The 23,894-nt window shown below is 41.4% G+C and overlaps 1 protein-coding gene across 1 annotated transcript in view; it reads left to right on the forward strand.

The window, feature by feature from the left end:
• The window catches only part of CDKAL1 (CDK5 regulatory subunit associated protein 1 like 1), a 1,066,055-nt gene that overhangs the window by 763,171 nt on the left and 278,990 nt on the right, over positions 1 to 23,894 (forward strand). Inside the window, 1 exon segment of the mRNA XM_056521286.1 lies at positions 7,568 to 7,713. Within this exon segment, the coding sequence (XP_056377261.1) occupies positions 7,568 to 7,713 (146 nt within the window).

Here is a 23,894-nt window from a genome sequence, read left to right on the forward strand (position 1 = left end):
TGATGGAGGGGTCCTGTCATTTGCCCCCACATATAATGCCCCCCTGACATGTGCCCCTTATATATAATATCCCATGTCCTGTGCCCCTTATATATAATACCCCATGTCCTGTGCCCCTCACAATATAATGCCCCCCTGACATGTGCCCCTCACTTATAATGCCCCCTGTCATTTGCCCCCACATATAATGCCCCCTGACATGTGCCCCTCACATATAATGCCCCCCTATCATGTGCCCCTCATTATATGCGAGGGTCACAGGACATGGGGCATTTTATCTGAGGGGCACAGGACAGAGGGCATTATATATAAGGGGCACATGACAGGGGGGCATTATATGGGCACATGACGGGGGGTCCTGTAATTTGCCCCCACATATAATGCCCCTCTGCCATGTGCCCCTCATATATAATGCCCCCCCCTGACATGTGCCCCTCACTTATTTGCTTCCCCCCTTCTCACACCCGTCACCTTTCTCACGCTGCGGGCTGCGGCTGCTCCATTCTTGAAGTGTCAGTAACAGCCACGGGGATGTGATTTCCAGGCGCGATGGTGCGATGTCATCGCGCAGGCCTGCTGTGGATGGCGTCACTGCGGCTGTCACTGACACTTCAAGAACGGAGCAGCTGCAGCCCGCAGCGTGTGAGAAAGGTGACGGAGTGGTGGAGCGGGACAGCTGACAGCTCCCGCTCCACCATGCTAGCCGGAGCTTATAGCTCCTTCACTATGCGGCCGCTGCTGCTCTGCATACAAAGGCCTGATACTAGTATCAAGCCCTTGTATGCTAGTGTGCATGGGCGGCCGCCGCAGCCCGACCGCACTGCGCCGCAGCTGTGCTGATTATATAAAAACGGGTCAGTCTGATGGTGCCTGAATTGCTCAGGCACCATCAGACTGACCCGTTTTTATATATTGCCGGCCCCAGAGTGAGCGGCCCACCGGGAATTTTCCTGTTATCCCGCCAAGCCAGTCCGGCCCTGGTTGGCAGTATAGTTCCCCCCCACGTTATGCTGGCAGTATGATCCCCCCCACATTATGCTGGCAGTATGATCCCCCACAGACATACAGCCTCCAGCCATACAGTGTATGGCTGGAGGCTGTATGCCTGTGTTTTCAGGCCCCACTTCAGTGCTCCAACCATCGCTCCTCCGGAGGAGCGGTGATTGGAGCACCGAAGCTGACGTGCTGCTGGTAACACTTACCAAGCTGGCAAGCGGACGTCCTGCTCGCTACTATGCGATCCATTGCTATGGGCGCATGCGCAGGAAGTCAGTGACATCCCTGCATGCGCTACCTCCCGGCGGTCCTTGCGTTTTTAAACTTAATGTGGGGCCACAGTGAGTTAACAGGGACACATGGAGGTCCTTAGGCAGCGGTGGCAAAAACACCCGGCGGGCTGCATAAATGTCCTCGGTGGGCCGCATGTGGCCCAAGGGCCATAGTTTGAGGGCCCCTGGTTTAGACCCAACCACACTTAGGTCCTATTTAAGGTAAACTTACTAACTAAGATTTGTGGAGGATTGGGTAAAAAAAAAAGCACATAGGTTAATAAACATGTATCTATTATCCATTATGGTACCATGAAACCTTTTTAAAACAACCATCCAAAATATTATTGAAAGCTGGTCTTCCTCTCATAGTAATTCATCAGCATTCATAATATATATAAAACTGAAAATGTCTCACAAGAAACCTTGCATAGGGGCATGGTCTTCTCAATAAGGAGAGGTTTTGCTGTATTTTCCAGATGAATCTACTTTTGGTGTTTTAACATACAGACTTTTGACTGGTTAATAAAATAGATGTCTCAGATATTGGTTACCTGCCTGTCTGCGTTTGCTTCAAACAAGATTTTCTAACGCACCCACGATCATTACATTTTTAAAGCCAAGAAGGATACAGCCGCATTGATGCATACAATAGCTTTGCCTAAAGCCAAGATTATCAACTGGAGACGTGGTTCATAACTGGAGACATGGTTTATGGCCAAGAGGTGAGGCCCAATATTGTCTGGCTCTCTGTTGATTTTTACACAGCCTGAGGTGTTTTAGAGATGCAGTGTTTAAAGTTCTTTTAACCAGTATCTGCTCTAAAACATTTAAAAATAGAGATGCCATTTTCTCCTAAAAGATTAAGACAATTCTTTTCTCTGGAGGTTTTGCTGCAATATCCCTGATTTGATTTTCATTTCTCACATACTAGCGGCCTTGTAGGTTAAGGGTTGACTTAATGTAATATTTAAATTTAAAGCACAGCTGGATACTGATTTATGTAATTTTTGCATGTTAGCACATTCATTTACAATGGAAATAGATTGACTGTACCTATTCATTATAAATGAGTTGTAGTCACAGCGAAACCCCCCAAATATTGCATTTAAAGGGAACCAGTCAGCAGGTTTTAGCATATATAACGCTTGGCAATGCGTTATATATGCTAAAATTGTTATCCTCACCATCCCTGGAGTACGTTTGTGCCCCCAGGAATAGTGAAGATATTAAGTTATAAAGTCCAAAATTCATCAACAAGTTGCTGCTTGCCGCTTCGGCCATAGCCCCGCCCGACGGCTTGAATGACTGCTCCCGTCATCTCTCCGCTTCCTAAGCAGACAGAGTGGTGATGTGAGCAGTCATTCAAGCCGTCGGGTCGGGGCCATAGCTGGAACGACAAGCAGCAACTTGTTGATGCATTTTTTGTTAAATATATGAAAATATATACCTGTCATTATTTTTACCTGTCGCCTTTCCCCCTTCTAGAGATAGTGGGGGTGATTTACTAAGAGTAGAGTGTTGTTTTCTTTTTTTTTTTGTTTCCACGGTATTTACTAATTTGTCGCCTTTTTCAAGGTTTTGCTGTTTTTACAACTACTTTGAGCTGTCGGGTTTTCCTAGAGCTCAAACTCACCACATTTTATGTGGAAACCTTTGTAAATTTGATGGGATTTTCTGAAACTTCCTAGGCTACGGCCCTTTTAGATGGCGACGCCCCTTTCTCTGGCAACCCCAACACTTTATCAGGTTTTCTGAGTAAAATGGATAGTTGGTCAGAATCACATTAGTAAATAATGTAAATAACCCACAGTGTGTCCCTAAACAGCCTTATACTGTTTAATTAATGCTGAAAGAGGTGAGGGGGAAAAACATTGGTCTCCATGCCAAACATTTCTGATTTTCTCTGAATTGTAGGAGCAGAGGTTTAAAGGATTGTTGGGAACTTTCAATAAAGATGTGTTACCACATTCAAATTTTTGTTGCTTTATTTTCTTTACATAATTAGAACTTAGATCGTCTATGTGGGGCTTGCTATAACATGCCGATTTGCGTGCATATGGAATGTACATGCAAGAGCAGGGACTACTGTCTGTCCAGACTCCCTGCCTCTGTACTGTGCAGTACAGTGGCACAGGACTTCTGCTGCGGGAGACAGAATAAGTCCTGCAATGCTCTTGATGACCGAGCAAGAGGGCCCAGCCTTAGTGTGGGGCTGTCTAACAGTGCAAATTACCTTCCTGTACCTACATGTGGCATTAACCCTTTAAGGACCCTGGGTTTTTCCGTTTTTGAATTTTCGGTTTTTCCTCCTTACCTTTAAAAAAATCATAACTCTTAAAATTTTGCACCTAAAAATCCATATGATGGCTTCTTTTTTGCGCCACCAATTCTACTTTGTAATAATGTCAGTAATTTTACCCAAAAATCTACGGCGAAACAAAAAAAATAATCATTGTGAGACAAAATTGAAAACAAAAACACCATTGTGTAACTTTTGGGGGCTTCTACACAGTAAATTTTTTGGTAAAAATGACACCTTCTCTATTCTGTAGGTCCATAAGATTAAAATGGTACCCTACTTATATAGGTTTGATTTTGTCGTACTTCCGGAAAAATCTAAACTACACGCAGGAAAATGTATACGTTTAAAATTGTCATCTTCTGACCACTATAACTTTTTTTTATTTTTCCGTGTATGGGATGGTATCATTTTTTGTGCCGTGATCTGAAGTTTTTAGCGGTACCATTTTTTTATTGATCTGACTTTTTGATCGCATTTTTTTCATTATATAAAAAGTGACCAAAAATACAGTATTTTGAACTTTGGAATTTTTTTTGCGTGTACTCCATTGACCATGCGATTTAATTAATGATATATTTTTATCATTCAGACATTTCCGCACGCGGCGATACCACATATGTTTATTTTTATTTCCACTTTTTTTTTTTTTATGGGAAAGGGTGATTCAAACTTTTATTAGGGAAGGGGTTAAAGGATCATTAGTCACTTTTTTTCCACTTTTTTTCCACTTTTTTTTCCACTTATTTTTTTCCACTTTTTTTTTTTGCAGTGTTATAGCTCCCATAGGGGGCTATTACACTGCACACACTGATCTTTTACATCGGTCAATGGTTTCTCATAGGAAACCATTGATCGATGATTCTGCAGCTTGACTGCTCATGCCTGGCACTGAGCAGTCATTCGGTGATGAGACAGCAAGGAGGCAGGTAGGGACCCTCCGGCTGTTCTTTAAGCTGTTCGGGATGCCGCGATTTTGCCGCTGCGGTCCCGAACAGCACCCTGAGCTAACCGACAACGTTTTAGTTTCACTTTAGACACGGCGATCAACTTTGAACACTGGGTCTAAAGGATTAATAGCGCTGTGGCCCCGCGTTATAGAACGGGAGCGGACTCAGGACGTACATGTACATTCCCTCAGCCACACCCTAATAGTGCCGCTAACTAAACCCTCAATCATGCCCCAGCACACCCAGCCTCCTCCTTCACAATCCTGTGGATAAGGGATCATTTTAATACTCTTTAACAGCAATAATGTTGTCAGCCTGTTACCTGAGTTTAGAGGATCTCCTGTACTGACAGACTGACAACATCATGACAACACTTATATACTGACAACTTCATGACAACACTATAAGTGATTACAGTGAAGTTAAAAACAGTGATGCCCCAACATAATGCCTAAATAATGCCTAAACCATACCATAACCGCTATCCTTACTACTGCAAACCTACATACAGTTACAGGTGACTCGCAGGCGATATCTTTTCTATATGGGGTCGTTCACTTTCCTTTTCTTTTCCATCCGGCTCACACCATCATGATGATTTCTTCTAACCACAACTCATCTCCACAGATCCTGCCAGACAAACATTTTAGGCTCCACACTTTTCCAGCACCCTTAGTGCCTCAAACAGTGATTCCCCTCTTGATGTTTCACATAATAGAGTGGTTAAATAAGTGGGTTGGGAAAGAGTTTGTAGGCCCCCATCCCCACCATTAAGTTGTTGGGTTACTCCAGTAAGTAGACAGGTCCCTTCAGGTACTTTGGTTTTTGCATTATTGGTATGTATGTATACCAGCATACATTCTCACCCTTGACTTTATATTTGTTATAATGAAGGTTCATTTGTCTTTGCACTTAACCAATGGCAAATGCTTTTGCAAGGAAATGTACATCTCCTGCTCTGATACATTACATTCATGTTGAAAATTGGCACCTAAGAAGAGTTAACCAGGTTAACAGAGGACACACAGGGAAGTAGAGGCAGATGGCACATTGCAATCTAAATGTGACATTTCCTATAGCATGCAAAGTTTAATTTAGAAAGCTGTCCATACTGCCCTCAGGAAAGATTACATTCACTTACTCTGTACTTGAACTTTATTGGACTCTATGAATCTTGAATCTGGGACTTTCCAAGCCAGTTTAAAACAATGAACAGTGCTGGAAAAATAAGTGGTTAGTACTCCTATTAAATTCTGATGTAATTGTGCTGATTACATGATGAGCCAGAGCTGGACTATACAAGAATGAAAAGAGTAGACTTTACCTACAGTCAAAGCATTTCAACCTCTCACATGCTAACATCCATATCTATAATTATGGCTTGGTGAGAATTAAAGGTTTTGATCGGGTCATGTGCATGTGTACTTTTATAATGCAAAATCTCGACGATCAATGTATCAATATGCTAATAGCACCTATGCGGTTGATATGTGTAGATAACAGATTCTAATTCTTCAAAAACGTATTAGGAAAACTAAAAGACATGTGAATTACACACTGGAGAAGTTTATCCCAAAATGAGCAAACCTAATCTAGTTTATTGCACTTTGGAATGCTAGAGAGTTTACATCCAGGCTGTTGTGAACCACCATTACCATGAATACTTACATTGAAGTAACATTTGAGTGTTATTTAAAAAAAAAATGCTACCAATTACAAAGAAAAGGGTGATAGCTGTCACGTGCCGCCGGCCTTGCGGTCGACCGTAATCAGACCCGGAGCGAACACGCTCTGGGCACTGATTACAAACGGGGTGCCGCGTGCATGATCCTGGGTGTCCCCAGCTGCGGGACTCCCGCGATCAGGCATCTTATCCCCTATCCTTTGGATAGGGGATAAGATCTGTAAGCGCTGGAGTACCCCTTTAATTACTAGGGAAACAAATTTTGGCAAATTACCCTATGGCTAGGTTCACATTGCTGTTTGCGTCGGACCCGTTTGGGGCCTGTTTGGCTCTTTTTCTTTTTTTCTTGAGCTGAACGGACCCTGAAATGGGTCAGATGCAACAGCTACTGGCGGGTCGCTACGGACCCCATTCACTTGCATGGGGTCCATCAATGACCCGATAATATTACAGGAGTTTAGCAGAGAACAAAATAGTGCTTGCCTAAACTTGAGGGAACTGTCGACAGAGTTCCACATAATGCAGCCCAATGGCAGTGTGAACAAGCCCTAATTGAAGAGTGTGCTGAGGTCCGACATCACAGATTGGATTGATTACTGGGAGCGACTGATATCCACCTTAGACAAAAATAACGTTTGCAAGAACTTCATCAATCTATTGTATCTTGTCAGGTTCTGTTTCATTACTGGTTTTCAATACAGACTTCAACATATAGCTACTGTTGTTCAATGTCATTGAGGACTCATAGAATACGTAATAGCAGCTGTTCTTTGACAACATGGGGTACAGCTGCAATGTAAAGAGTGTCACCTAACGTATAATCCCTTAAAGAGTAGCTCCCACCATCCTATTTTTTTTTTCTGTCCCTGCCTATTGCCAATCTATCCCTAACCCCCTCCCTGCTTTTAATTTTTATTTTTACTATATCAAAAATAACTTTTTTTCTGCCTGGTAGTGTGCTCACTACCAGGCAGACTTCCCCAGCAGGCACCACGTCACTGATGCCTGCTGGGGGGTACTTCCGCCCTTAGTTCATCTACACAGGGTGCCTCCAGCTTTTTCACCACTACAACTCCCAGCTTGCTCTGACATCTATTGGCTGTCAGGGCATGCTGGGAGTTGTAGTATTGAAACAGCTGGAGGCACCCTGTGTAGATAAACTATTAGTTACATGCGGAGCTAGCCCCCCCCCCCCCCCCGCACCATACCCCGTTCCCTCCATCACAATAAATTAAACCATTTTAATTTAAAAAAAAGTATATTAGAGATATGTTGTAGTACATAAGTACTACAACATATCAAAAAATTTAGTTGGCGACAGTGCCCATTTAACACAATATTTTTTATCTTCACTCTGTTTTAGGAAATGGCCAAAATTCTGAACCATCCAAGGGTGTATGCATTTCTTCACATCCCAGTGCAGTCTGCTTCAGACAGTGTGCTTATGGACATGAAGAGAGAATACTGTGTAGCAGACTTCAAAAGAGTGGTGGATTTCTTGAAAGAGAGGTATGTTTACTCGTGCACTGAGTGAGATTAGCAGCGCTTTCTTCCATGACATCTGAAAGGTAACTTATTCCTATCACTGCAGAGAAAAATGATGACTAAATATTCAAGGTTCTTAAATTCCTTGGAACAAAGCATTCATGTGTCTTTTCACATTCTTCTAAATTGCTTTCATCCTTGGGAGTTGTACATTCTACTGCTCAGAGCATTTGATTTTTCTCTAACTTGTGCAGATGAGTGTGAATCCATTTATGAGCAGGCATAGCCTCCTGAGCTTGACCTCTATAGCAGCATTAAATGAAGAATAGATAAAAAAAAAAAATGTAATAAAAAGACAGTGCTGTGCCTACCTCTGTAGTGAAGCTAGAGACAGTGCTTTACCCAGTGCTGGAGATGTGACAGATAATGTCATCTGTGAGACACATCACTTTATGCATGGTCATGTCTCAGTACATTCTATGACTTTTCAGCAGATAAGATATGTACCGTAGCACTTGTTCATGCATGTCACACAACTAAACATGTGTGGGCATATACATTGAGTAAAGTCAAGTCAATTTCTTTACATGTATCCACGTATATTTATTATTACAAATTGTCTTCAAATGCTGTACCTTTACGTTTAAATGTTATAATGTATCTGTGAATTTAGCATCAGTGTTTGGGTAATAGTAAAATGTATATAATACCACCACAACAAGAAATCACATAATATATTCCACCAAATAACCATATAAAAGTAGATACTAGTTCATCATCCCATATAAGTAATTACTGTGCAGTTATATCGATTTATGCGTCTTTTTGTGTTATTCTTTCCTTTTCTTTTCCTTCATGACAACTTGTTCCAATATGACACTCTTCTGCAGAAATTGACAGAAAAACACTTATCCCGCCTTTATACAGTCTCCATCTATAGTCGCCCAAATGCTAATAATACCAGCCTTGGTGCTCCTCTCTCGAGCCTCTTGCTTCCTCCTCTATGCTAGAGCAGGTGACTATGCTGAGTGAGGCCTTGTTTTGCACCTGGTGTAGGCTTCAGCCTAAAGCTGTCTGGGCCTACACCCACAGCTTTTAACTGTATATGAAAAAGCATTGTCTGACTATTAAGGGTAAACTTGGTCTGCAGCAAAGTTTAGGTAGATATGTGTCAAAGTAACTTGCCAGGCCCTAAGGTTCCCCTGTAGAATGTTGCTGGGAGTATCACACTGCTCCTGCCAGCTTGCCTTCTTCCTATAGCATGTATTTGTGGCAAAGAAAACATAATCCATCACACTCTGACTCTTTCTTCTATTACATGGTGTCGTTGTTATGCTTATGTTCCTATTGCAGGCCTCTTTTGCAGTTGGACAGGGATCAATCTGACTGGTCTGTTGCTACACGTCCCGATATGTACCATGCTGCCCACATTGGGGACATTTATCAATGTTTGCTTATGTATTCCTTTTTTAGTTATTTTTTTTCTTCAAATTTTTTTGCTTATGTGCGACTTATTTATCAACTGCTTTTAGCCTGTTGTTAAATTTCATGAAAGCTATTTTTCTTTTTTTGCTTTGGTAGTGACTTTTTCTGCTCCATGTCTGAGCTGGAGTAAATTTAGTAGGTTTTTTCATGTAATGCAACTTTTTTGCGCCTTTCGCACTTGATAAATCTCTGACCACTGCAAGTCAAAAATCACTTTTTGCTTTGGTAAGCAAGATTTTAATTTTTTGCTACGGACACTGCACAATCAAAAAATCGCAGAAAAGAGAGTAGTCGCAAGTACGACTTTTTTGCGACAATTTTAAGCAAAAAAAAACAACTAAATGCTTTGATAAATGTCCCTCACTGTGTTCTGACACTGTTATATTCAGCAATTTGTTGTACAGTAGTTCTTCTGTACAACAGACTATATAGGCTAGCCTTCACACACACACCTCAAAAAGCCTTGGGAGCCCATAACTCCAACCAGTTCACCATTTACCCTTCATATAACCACTACTTGTAGGTACTAGTCACTGCATACTGGCAACACTCCACAAGACCTGCCTTTGTGCAGGTCCTTTGAACTAGTCATCACAGTTTAGCCCTTATTATAGCTACCCAGATCCTTGCAGTTTCCCATTTTCTGCTTCCAATACATCAACATTACAAATAATATATACTTAACACATGCAGTAGTGGTTAATAAATGAATAATATGCATACTATTCTTTGGAAATTTGGTGGCTTTAGTTCCATAAAAAAATAAAAAAACATTTATACCGTGCCTGTGTGTCCTAAAGTACGCTATGCCCAGGGGTGGCACATCCCTATCTCTGCTGATATCACACCAGCTTCTCCTGGTTATTGACAAACAGGGCTTGCCTGCCCACGGCAACCCTATAAAGTTATCCCACGCATGCACCACTGATGGGTACTAAGCGCATGTGTGGTGAGTTAGGGTGGATTCACACCAGGTTTTGTATTTACGGCTGGGAGGAGGGGGGCGGGGCTTAATCGCGGCACCCGCATTCAGCCGTATAGGGGAACCGTATTTAATGCATGTTTATGAGCCGACCGGAGTGAAACGCAGCCTCCGGTCGGCTGCGTTTTTGGCCGTATGCGGTTTCCCGACCGTAGGCAAAAACGCGGTCGACCATGTTTTTGCCTGCGGTCGGGAAAACGCAGACGACCGGAGGCTGCGGTTCACTCTGGTCGGCTCATAGACATGCATTAAATATGGTTCCCCTATACGGCTGAGTGCGGGCGCCGCGATTAAGCCCCACCCACCCCTCCTCCCAGCCGTAGACGGGAACCGTAAGTACAAAGTGAACCCACCCTTAGAAAGGTTTAGAATCACTTAACTGTGCATAAGCAGAATAACTATACAGGGCCGCAGCAGACAGCTACACCATGTCAACTACAAGGATGAGCGGGCCTGACATCAGGACACACAGGATGTTGCCTCTCGGGCACAGTAAAAAAATAAAAAAGAAGCTTCCAAATCCTCAACAAACAGTATGTCTGCTATATGCTTGTTACCTCTTCAGCAACGTGACAGTTGCACACTCTAATAACAGAATGTTCAGTTGTAAAGTTGTAACTTAATTTCTCAGCTTCTGACATGTTCTTTTGTTACCAGAAAATCTACGTTCTTCACTTTACCTGGCAGGGATTTTACTATTATTTGATGTGTATTATAGGATTCTGTTTGGTAGCTAGCTAATGAAGTTCTTCCCCATATGGAGCAAAATAGTAGCTATGGAGTTTTGCATGTTATGAGATTTGCGCAATGAGACTTTAATTACGTTTGTTTTATATACAAAGGTGTCCAGACATCCACCCAATCGGAAGTAGCAGCTTATTATAAGATATGAGCTATCACAATTAGAATTCCAACATAAATCTTATATAACACCTTGAATTAATCAAAATATTTAGCTGTAAGCACAGACTGTGTTTTGACAACTGTTTCTTGTATGTTTTATTGTCTAAATCTTGCGTCTAATATGTGTAATGGCAAAGCACAAATATTAGATTTCATCTGACACCTCATCACTTAAAGCGACAGGGTGAGGTTCCTATAAGTTATTAGAGGCTTCACCTCTGGTGAGTTATTGTTCTACTCCTCCTCACTTATCAGCCATTATACAAATTATACCCTCTGTTTACTATAGTGCGTAATATGTCAATGTACCTGCTTCTCATTTATCTCCCTGCCTGTCTTCTTACTTATCCATGTGTTTACATACAATGGTGCCAGGCTGTGAGCTAATCGTTATAAAGATATCCAATCTGTAAATATCTGCTTTGTACAACGAAAAACCCCTATGAAGTAAGAAGCTTGTGGACACTGATGAATTACAGCATTTGGACTCAACACATTAGGGTTTAAAGTTTGTTCATAAAGGGCAAACCAAAGCAACAAAAAGAAAAGTCTAGTACTGTGTTTTCCCGAAAATAAGACATACCCATAAAATAAGACATACCAGGAGTTCTATGTATTTGCTCAATATAAGCCATACCCCCGAAAATAAAACATAGTGGTAGGCGTGGCTTATTGAAGGTAATGAAGATGGTCAGCCCTTCTCATCTGCCCATCTTGACAGGTACAGTAGGGATGTCCCGATACCATGCGGCGGCGGTTCCTGTGTCTCAGCTGATCAGCGTGGGACGTGACTTCTGTGCGGCGTAGGGTCCTGTGTCACAGCTGATCAGCATGGGGACGGCAGCTAACATGCAGGACAGCATGTCCCAGCTGATCATCATGAGGACGTGACTTCTGTGCGGCGGCTCCCAAGTCCCTGCGGTTGCCTAGCACTCTGAGTAAGTTAAAGCCACTTCCTCCCAGTACTCTATGGTGCATCCACATGGGAAGGAGAGTACCATACAGCAGGCCAGGTGGGTATGGTTCATGAAATGGAGGAGAAATGTAGATTGTTGTACTATACTTGTTGTACCATAAGACATCCCCTGAAAATAAGCCATAGTGTGTCTTCTTGAGGAAAAATAAATATAAGACAGTGTCCTATTTTTTGGGAAACACAGTAATAACATTTTTACACTGATGAAACCTCTATAGGAACCTTGGGCCTACAGCATTTACCGGTAGAAGGGGAATTTATTCATGCCCTATTTAAGTTAGGTCAGATGTTGCATCATTTTATTATTTCCTACTTTGGGTGGACCACGGTGGTCACTTGCCCATTTGTTGTAAATTAAAAATAATTGACACACAACTTTCTAGACAAAATATGTGTCTTGAAGAAAAAAGAGATACAAAATCATACTGTTGCAAGGAGTCCAGCGAGCACAAACAGTGCAGACAGAGAACACGTTAACGCCTTTTTTTTATTTATTTTTTTAAATCAACTGGTGCCAGAAAGTTAAACAGATTTGTAAATGACTTCTATTAAAAAAAACTTAATCCTTCCAGTACTTATTAGCTGCTAAATACTACAGAGGAAATGCTTTCCTTTTTGGAACACACATCACGATCACAGTGCTCTCTGCTGACATCTCTGTCCATTTTAAGAACTGTCCAGAGTAGGAGAAAATCCCCATAGCAAACATATTCTGCTCTGGACAGTTCCTAAAATGGACAGAGATGTCAGCAGAGAGCACTGTGCTTGTGATGTCAGCAGAGAGCACTGTGTTCCAAAAAGAAAATTACTTCCTCTGTAGTAGTCAGCAGCTAATAAGTACTGGAATGATTATAATTTTAATAGAAGTAATTTACAAATCTGTTTAACTTTCTGGCACCAGTTGATTTAATAAAAAGAAGAAAAAAAAAGTTTTCCACCGGAGTACCCCTTTAAGCCCTTAACCCCTTAGGACGTACCTGTACGTCCTAAGCCCGCTCCCGGTGTTAAAAACGGGGTCACGCCGTGACCCCGCATCACACCGGGTCGGTCCCGGCTGCTAATCATAGCCAGGACCCTGGGCTAACCGCTCGTGGCATCGATCGTTGTGCCGCGCGCTATTAACCCTTCAGACGTTGACCGCCGCGTCTGAAAACGAAAGTAAACGCTTCCCGGCAGCTCAGTTGGGCTGATCGGGACATTGCGATAAAATCGCGATGTTCTGATCAGCTGGGACGCAGGCGGAGGTCTCCTTACCTGTGTCTGTGGCGTCCGATCGGGGTTTGATTGCTCCAAGCCTGAACTACAGGCTTGAGCAATCGAGCCCCTATCTCGCTGATCCGTGCAGAGCTATGGCTCTGCAGGGATCAGCATAGGAAATAAGTGTGTGCAGTGCTATAGCTCCCTATAGCTATATAGCTATATATATATAGAGCTATAGCACTGCAAAAAAAAGTGAAAAAAAAAAAAGTTAACAAAGGTCATTTATCCCCTTCCCTAAAAAAAGTTAAAATCTCCCCTCTTTTCCCATAAAAAAAACTGTGTAAATTAAAATAAAAATAAACATATGTGGTATCGCCGCGTGCGTAAATGTCTGAACTATAAAAATATATCATTAATTAAACCGCACGGTCAATGTCGTACGCGCCAAAAAATTCCAAAGTCCAAAATAATGTATTTTTGGTCGCTTTTTACATCATGAAATAATGAATAAAAAGCGATCAAAAAGTCCGATCAATACAAAAATTGTACCGCTAAAAACATCAGATCACCGTGCAAAAAATGAGCCCTCATACCGATCCATACGCAGAAAAATAAAAAAAGTTATAGGGGTCAGAAGATGACAATTTTAAACGTATACATTTCCGTGCATGTAGTTATGATTTTTTCCAGAAGTACGACAAAATCAAACCGATATAAGTAGGGTATAATTTTAATCGTATGGATCTACAGAATAAAGATCAGGTGTCATTTTTGCTGAAAAATGTACTGCATAGAAACCGAAGCCCCCAAAATTTACAAAATGGCGTTTTATCTTCAATTTCGTCGCACAATGATTTTATTTACCGTTTCGCTGTAGATTTTTGGGAAAATTACTAATGTCACTGCAAAGTAGAATTGGTGGCGCAAAAAATAAGCCATCATATGGATTTTTAGGTGCAAAATTGAAAGGGTTATGATTTTTAAAAGGTGAGGAGGAAAAAATGAAAGTGCAAAAACCGAAAACCCCTCAGTCCTTAAGGGGTTAAGGACTGAGCCCTTTTTTGCAATTCTGACCACCGTCACTTTATGCTGGGATGCTTTTACCAATTCTGATTCCGAGAGAGTTTTTTCGTGACATATTTTACTTTAACATAGTGGTAAATTTTTGTCGCTACTTGCATGCTTTCTTGGTGAAAAATCCCAAAATGTTATGAAAATTTTGAAAATGGAGCATTTTTCTAACTTTGAAACTCTCTGCTTGTAAGGAAAATGGATATTCCAAATACATGTTTAATTGATTCACATATACAATATGTCTACTTTATGTTGGCATCAGAAAGTTGACATGTTTTTTACTTTTTGAAGACATTAGAGGGCTTCAAAGTATAGCAGCAAATTTCATGGTGCCAGAACAGCAAAATAACCCCCACATGGCATACTATTTTGGAAACTACATCCCTCAAGGAACAGAACAAGGGGTACAGTAAGCCTTAACACCTCACAGGTGTTTACCGACTTTGCGTGAAAGTTGAAAAATATGTCTGGAATTGAAGGCCATGTGTGTTTACAAAGCCCCCTGTGTTGCCAGAACAGTGGACCCCCCCCCCCCCCACATGACCCCATTTTGAAACTAAACCCCCAAAAGAATGTAATAAGGGGCGAATTGAGCATTTGCACCCCACTTGCGTTTGACAAATCTTTGGAACAGTGGGCTGTGCAAATGAAAAATGAAATTTTTCATTTTCATGAACCATTGTTCCAAAAATCTGTCAGACACTTGTGGGATGTAAATGCTCACTTCACCCTTTATTACATTCCTTGAGGGGTTTACTTTCCAAAATGGGGTCATGGGGTGGGGCCTACAGAGCACTTTACATCCACTTATGTGGTATTTCCAGACTCAGAAGAGATGAGGTTACAAATTTTGGGGGTCTTCTTTCCTATTACCCCATGTGAAAATGAAAAATTTGGGATAACACCAGGATTTTAGTGGAAAAAAAAATACTTTTTTTAATTTTTACGCCCAAATTTAATGAACATTCTTTTAACACCTGTGGGGTGTTAAGGCTCACTATACCCCTTGTTATGTTCCGTGAGGGATGTAGTTTTTTCTTTTTGCGTTTATGTCAGAACCGCTGTAACAATCAACCACCCCAGTGCAAATCACCTCAAATGTACATGGCGCTCTCACTCCTGAGCCTTGTTGTGCATCCGCAGAGCATTTACGTCCACATATGGGGTATTTCCGTACTCAGAAGAAATTGTGTTACAAATTTTGGGGGTCCTTTTTTTCCTTTTACTTCTTGTGAAAATGAAAAGTATGGGGCAACACCAGCATGTTAGTGTAAAAAAATAATAAATAAATAAATTGCAATAAAATGCTGGTGTAGACCCCAACTTTACCTTTTCATAAGGGGTAAAAGGAGAAAAAATCCCCACAAAATTTGTTAGGCAATTTCTTCCAAGTATGGAAATACGCCATATGTGGCCCTGAACTGTTGCCTTGAAATACAACAGGGCTCCGAAGTGTGAGAGTGCCATGCACATTTGAGGCCTAAATTAGGGATTTGCATAGGGACTGACCTGGATGCAAGAATTAGACTTTCCTCCGATACCAAAATTACCCTATGGCAGTGTTTCCCAAACAGCTCCAGCTGTTGCAAAACTCCCAGCATGCCTGGACAGTCAATGGCTTTATAAACCATGCCGTACCAGACGTTTCTCATTTATATTGAGGGCTAGGTGGGGTAAATGTGTAGGGGTATGTGTAAATGTAGTGTTTTATGTGTGGGGCCAGATGTTACAGAACTACCCGTGGACTCCGGTAACCACCGCCATCTTCTACCCCCCCTCCCCCTGCTCTGCCTGACATCCAGCGCAAGCAGAAAGGGGATTTCAACAGTAACCCCGCCCCCAAATGCCATTGGTCGGTTAGTCCTAACTGACCAATGGTAGGGGATAGGAGGAGGTGGCATCACTGTCACCTTGCTCCTACCCCTCAGGATAATCAGAGATGTCTCTGACATCTCTGATTATTGCTCTTTTCCGGGCTATCAGGTCACCAGACACCCGATCAGCCTGGAATGATTTCAGCAGGCATCCCAGTCCGGTCCCCAGCAGGCATTTGCACGGGATGCCTGCTGAAAACATTCAGCAGGCATCCTGTGCAAATGCCTGTGGGGGGGGGGGGGTAGGGTCCTGAGATCCCCCCATGTTGGTGATAGCCGCAAATTGCCGACATCATAAAGTTGACATGTTTTTACTTTTTGAAGACATTAGAGGGCTTCAAAGTATAGCAGCAATTTTTAAAATTTTCACAAAAATTTCAAAATCTGAATTTTTTAGGGACCAGTTAAAGGGGTACTACTGTGCTGACAACTTATGACCTATCTAAAGGATAGGGGATAAGTTGCCTGATCGCGCTGGGTCCCGCTGCTGGGGACCCCCGCGATCTCGCATTCAGCACCCCGCTCTCATCAGGCCCTGGAGCAAACATCTGCTCCGGGTCTGATGACGGGGCCGGTGATCGTGATGTCACAGCTCTGCCCCGTGTGACGTCATGCTCCGCCCCCTCAATGCAAGTCTATGGCAGGGGCGAGACAGCTGCGAGACCCCGCGCAATCAGGCAACTTATCCTCTATCCTTTAGATAGGGGATAAGTTGTCAGCACGGTAGTACCCCTTTAAGTTTGAAGTGGATTTGAGGGGCCTTTCTGTGAGAAATACCCCATCATAGAAACTACACCCCTCAAAGTATTCATAATGAGATTCAGAAAGTTTAACCCTTTAGGTGTTTCACAAGAATAGCAGCAAAGTACAGGAGAAAAATCTAAATCTGCATTTTTTTACACTAACATGTTCTTGTAGCCCCATTTTTATTTCATTTTTAAAAGTGGTATTAGGTGAAAAAGTCCACCAAAATTTGTAGCCCAATTTCTCTCGAGTATGGTAATGCCTCATATGTTGACATAAAGTGCTCTGTGGGCTCACAACATGGCTTGAGGGAAAGAGCTACTGTGGGATTTTTTTAAAACAAATTTAGCTTTCATGGTTTTTGGGGGCCATGTTGCATTTAGGAAACCCCATGGTGCCAGAACAGCAAAATAACCCCACATGGCATACTATTTTGGAAATGATATACCTCACGGAATGTAACAAGGGGTATAGTGAACCTTAACACCTCACAGGTGTTTGATGACTATTTTTAACACTAAAATGATGGTGTTACCCCAAATTTTTCTTTTTCACAAGGGGTAATAGAAGAAAATGGACCCCAAAATTTGAAGCCCAATTTCTCCTGATTAAGAAAACACCCCATATGTGGATGTTAAGTGCTCTGCTGGCGCACTACAGGTCTCAGAAGAGGAGCGCCATTGGACTTTTCGAGAGAGAATTTTGGGGGCCATGTGCATTTACAAGCCTCCCATGGTGCCAGAATAGCGGAACACCCCCCCCCCATGTGACACCATTTTGGAAAATACACCCCTTAAGGAATGTTACAAGGGCTACAGTGAGCATTAACACCCCCAAGTGTTTGACAATATTTGGTTACAGTGGGTCGAAAAAATGAAAAATCTTTCTTTTTCCACTAAAATGCTGGTGTAACCCCTAATTTTTCATTTTCAAAAGGGGTAAGCAGAAAAAAAGCACCTCAAAATGTGTTACATGATTTTTTCTGAACACAGCAGTACCCCATATGTAATCATAAACTGCTTGTGTAGCCACACAAGCAGGGCCAAGAAGGGAGGGGGAGCCCCATTTTTAGTAGTGACGTTTTCAGGCACCATGTTGTATAAGGGTATGTTCACACTGAGGAATTGGGGCGGAAATCACGCTGAAGATTTCCACCCCAAAATACTTTTTTTTTCCGCTCAGAATTAGCAGCGATTTCACACGGAAATGCAGGTTTCATGTGGAGGAGGAGGAGTATCAAGAGTGGGAGGAGTTCCAGCGGCCAAAATTGCTGCTGAATAAAAAGTGGGTGGAGAGTGGGCATAATATATTTATTTTTTTTATTCATAAATACTCCTCTTTTTTTTTTCATGCGGAAATTCCGCGCGGATTCCACGTGGAAATTCTTCTGACTGAAAAAAAATAAATAACATTGATCTCTATAGAAGAACGACGCTGATTCCGCCTGAAAGAAAGAACATGTTCTTTCTTCAAGCGGAACATACTTCCTCGTCAGAATTCTGCTTGAGGAAATTCCTCAGTGTGAACTGAGGGGCAGAAATTCTGTACAACTCCTATGGGGTTTTCACTGCTGAATGATTTGGAGAGGAAAAAGCTAGCAGAATTACTTGTGGAAATTCCTCTCCAATTCCTCAGTGTGAACATACCCTTAGAAGAACCCTTTGTGGTTTCAATGCAGTAGAAATCCCAGAGAAATTACCCTATTTTAGAAACTGCATCCCCTATGGTATATAGCTAGACACAGGATGAGTAGTTTGGGCTCACATTATGTTGCTGGAATTAGTGCAAAGCTGGTGACGACAACTTTTTTTCTTTATTTTATTTTTTTTTTTTGCACAAATGAGATTTTGCAATCATGGTACATAAAAGTGAGTAAATGCACACCAATATTTATTGCGCCATTTATCCTGGGTTAATAAAAAAAAAAACTACTTAGACCATAATCTGCTGCTTGACCACATGGTGGGCCCAAAAGGAAAGGTGCACCCTTAGGACTTTAGGACAGAGTTATTTTAGATTGAAATACTTATAGGCCCCACTCGACACCTACCAAAAATCTGAGCTGGCAGAATGATGTAACCCAGCAGAAGTACCACATTTTTTAAACTACATCCCAAGTTTTAGGGGGGAATTGTTTAAATCTATATTTAGTATTCAATTTCTTAATTTAAAAAGGTATGCTAAAAAAAGAGGCAATTTGTGGCCTATTAGAGATGTTTCCCTAACTTTGTATTTAACTTTCCATATGACTATGTCATGCTATCAAAGCTGCTGCCCAAAAAATGCTGTAAACATTGAGATCATGTAAAAAATGGTGCAACAAACAACTGTATTCTGGTGAAGGGTATTGTATGAAAGTATGGAGGAAAAAAGTATTCATGTATCCAAATATGCATATGTTGCAGTTTTGAGCATCTGCACAGGATAAAAGAACAGCTGCAGGGATATGAAATCTAACTTTTTCAAAGGGACTGATTGTACAAAGTCTCTTTAGTGTCATCTATACCTATATAAGATACAAATAAGCCAATTGACGCCGGCACACCAAAACAGATCCCTGCCCGGCAGGGTAGGAACCAAAATGTCTCTAGGAGTAATAAATATTCCCTATCCCCAAAAAAATGCAGCATTGTTAGAGGTTTTCTCATTGTTATAAGATAAAAGAGGTCCAGCATAATAAAGTTCAGAATGTAATGATAAGGGACAGTGCATGCAGTAAGGAACCTCCAAAAATAAACCTATTTCACCAAACAGTATTATGAAGTTACGTAAGAGCTTTATATAGCAGGACATCACAAAAAAAGTATTCTGATGAAAAATATGGAGAAAAAACTGCACCTGCCAAGGTATTCATCTAGGTGTATAATGAGAATTGTCATTAAGATAGATGGCAAAAGTATAAAACTGCACCTGTCAAGTGTGATGACTCGCTCTTGCAGACAGGTGTGATTGCAGTATAGAGGCACAGAAACAGGACTTTGCAAATCAAAGTCCAGTGTTTTATTCACACTGGGCAAACAGCAAATGGTCTTAAATGCAGATCAAAGAAAAAGTAACAAAAGTCCACCTGTGTTCCTTAAGTGTTTGTTCACACCTGAGTCCATGCCATGCGGCATCAAGCAAGTCTTTTCCAAGCCTCCAGGCACTCTGCTCACCAAGTTCCACACTCCACAAGGTAGATCTCAAAACTCAGCTCTCTAGCAGTGTGAGCTGCAACATACAAATCCCCCTGGTTGAGCAGCCTACCTTTATGGCCAACAAAAGGCGGCCTAGATTGTGGGGAATGGCCCCCACCCAACACGGGACATTTCCAGTAAGAGCCGTCCCGAGTTGGCTTTGCATCCACCTTCACCTTTTCACACAAGGTATTCATCTAGGGGTATAATGAGAATTGCCATTTAGATAGATGGCAAAAATATGAAACGTAACCTGCCAAGGTATTCATCTAGGGGTATAAGAGAATTTTTTGTTTTGTTTGGGGTTTGCCAATTTGAATTTTGGGAATAATTTGATGGGTAGTTGCTCTCTAATTCATTGAAATGTAATTACAAGGGGGGCTTTGGGGGTGTCAAAAGTACCATCAATTCAAGGGGACAAATTCAAACCTCACCAGATGTGTTATATATATATATTTTTTTTAGATTTTCTTTCACTTTATTCAATCATATTTATCCATACATGATATCCAGCATAATACATACTAAACAGAAAAAGGAAAAACAAAAATATGTAGATGGTATATCAAATCAATTATAATGAAAAACTATAAGCGATAGGATGTTTAACTATACACATCTCGGGCTACCAGAAAACACACAAAACACAACAAAGCCAATTAAGACAGCCATATCAAGTCATACAACCAGAGAAGAAGAGAGGAAAAAAAAAAAAAAAAAAAACCTCTCCTATATCAAGTCTTAAATTATAATCTATCCAACCACGCTTGCCGTATGAGATTAAACTTTTCTTCCTGTCCCCTTTTATAGTAGATTGCCTTTTCTCAGGACACTATCCTCTCAATTTTTCTAATAAATTGCTCCATCGTTGGGTCTTTCCATAGCTGAGCTAGCAATTTTCGGGCATTATACAATAGTCTACCTAAGGCTAGTTTATCTGTAGCAGAGAGATGTGCATTATCCACATAGCCAAGTATACAAGTCTTCAGTTCCATAGGGAGCACCACCCTCCAGATCTTCCCTATGTATTCTAGAATACCTTTCCAGTATTCCTGGGCCTATAAGCATGTCCAAAACACATGAATTAAATCTGCCCCCTCCCTTAGGCACCGCGGGCACTTATCATCGGTACGGTATCCAATTTTGCGCAAGAAGGAGGGCGTTCTATAAGACCTATACAGTATATATAGCTGGGTTAATCTTGCGCCCTCTCCCAAAGCTTGCATTGGTACGTTTCCAAGAATTGATTTCCACTGTTCCCCAGAGATCTCTCCCTCCCGTTGCCATTTATCAAAAGCCGGTATTACTTGGTTCATCCATCCCTTCATCGCCAAAAGACGAAATACATGAGAGAGAAACCCTTTTTGCTTTTTTTGTTTTAGTATAAAATCCAAAGCTATGTCCTTGGTTATGACGAGTGAAAGATACCTCTTCTGGGTTGTAATAGCATGTGATAACTGGAGATACTGAAAAAATGACTCTCGGGGTAGGTGGAAATCGTTCTTGAGCTCTCCAAAAGTGCGGAGAGAACCATTTAATAAAATATCCTTTAATCGGACTATACCAAGGTTACTCCAATTAACAAACCCTTGTAATTTTGATAACTCCGGTAAAGTGTGATTCCCCTATATTGGAGTATATTCATTACAATTACCCACCCCTCTGATTTGTTTTACTTTGCACCAGGATTTATGGATTAGATTGAATGTTGGAAGATATGAATGTTTTTTGGTTTTAAATTCCGCTTTTTCTAACGCCATTATTAAATTATTTGTTGCCAGGGTGCTCATCATAATGCGCATATTAGCAGTGGGAATTTCCTCAAGATCCCAACCTTTGATATGTTTACATTGTGATCCTAGGAAATATATCCATGGATTCGACAGTGCCAATCCTCCGTCCGTCTTCTCCCTCTGGAGATACTCTAAATTTTATTTTTGGTTTTCTTCCGTTCCAAATCATATCACGTAGTTGAACATTTATCCTATGGAACAGGGAGAAAGGCAACCAAATTGGGGAATTATGAAAAAAAATATAAAAGTTGTGGCATAACAATCATCTTAATTAGATTTACTCTGCCAATTGGAGAGAGATTTATTTTACTCCACACTGTTTTCCTTTTTAATTCGATTAAGTAAAGGAAATAAATTTAATTTTTCATATTCTTGTATCGCAGGTGAGAGTTCTATACCTAGATATTTTATCTGCTTAGCACATTCAATTATAAAATCCTTCTCAATCTGTATAGGTGTAATTTGTCTATCTAATGGGAGTAGATAGGATTTCTCCCAATTTATAATTCCAGAGAAACTACCAAAGCGACTAAACGCCTTGATAGTAGCCCTGAGTGAGGAACCCATATCATTGAGAAAGAGTAATGTATCGTCCGCATATAATGAAATCTTATTAGAATAATCCCCATATTGGAAGCCCACTATCCCCGATGAAGTCCGAATAAATTCCGCCAATGGCTCCATTGTTATGGCAAACAACAAAGGGGACAGTGGGCACCCTTGTCTTGTCCCTCGATATAGGGGGAAGCTTTCAGACATACAACCATTTTGTTCTAATGCGTGCTATCGGGTTCTTATACATCATCCTAATCCATGAAATAAATCTTGGCCCGAACCGCATAGCCTCTAAAGTCGCCCAGAGACAGGGCCACTCCACCGAATCAAAGGCTTTCTGTGCATCTAATGAAAAAATGACCCTGTCTTTGGGAGAGTCCGGAGACACCTGGAGGCTCAAGAACACCCTCCTGATATTCATAGATGCTGATCTGGTTGGGATGAATCCGGTTTGATCCGGAAGGATCAAATTTGCTATGACTTTATTTAGGTGTAGTGCCAGAACTTTTGCCAGAAGCTTTACATCAGTTGTCAGCAATGATGTCGGCCTATAAGAGGCCGGATTAAGCAGGTTTTTATCTTTTTTTAATATAACCACAATTACAGCTTCACTCATGGAGGGTGGTAAAAAACCATCTCTCAATGACTGATTGAAAACATCCAGAAGTTTTGGTAAAAGAACATCCCCATACTTTTTATATATCTCTACAGGTAGCCCATCGCTGCCAGGTGATTTATTATTAGCGGAAGCATTAACCGCTTGCTCTAGTTCTTCCAGAGTTATTTCTCCCTCCAATAAATCATACTCCAAGTCCGATAACTGAGGGAGGTTAACCTGTTTAAGAAAATCCATCATATCTTCATCAATAATTGGGTCTTTATTAGTTGACTGATATAATGTGGAATAAAATCCACAAAGATCTTTGATGTGTGTTATATTTTGAAGCATTCTTGCATGCATAGACCGGGTTTATGGGGGGCATGTTTCACAGTGGTATATGGTTTCTTTTCTGATACCGCGCTTAGAGCACCCTCTTCACCTTTTCTGGGTCCTACTTCGGGATTCTGTGCAGGGAACAACTCCGGGAAAATGCTGCCCTGATACAATCCCACTTCTCCTGTGGCGCTGCCTCCCTCCCCTTCTTGATCCCCCAAAAAAGTTTATTACTTTTTCCTGGAATTGCAGGAATGTTCCACCATTAACTGCATGCCTGTAAAGAACAAAGGCATTATACATTGCAATTTGTAGGAGGTACAGCGCCAATTTTTTACACCACGCCCAAGTTTTTCGAAGGGCAGTGTAAGGCTGCAAAACCGATCCACCCCTCCCATGAACTTGTTATAGTCCTGGATACACACCTGCTTAGGGGCTCACTGTGTGGTACCATGGACTGGGACAGGAGTGGATCTGTGGAGTGAATGCTGGTTAGTACAATGACATCA

Source organism: Hyla sarda, chromosome 5, assembly GCF_029499605.1.
Source record: "Hyla sarda isolate aHylSar1 chromosome 5, aHylSar1.hap1, whole genome shotgun sequence".
NCBI lineage: Eukaryota > Metazoa > Chordata > Amphibia > Anura > Hylidae > Hyla > Hyla sarda.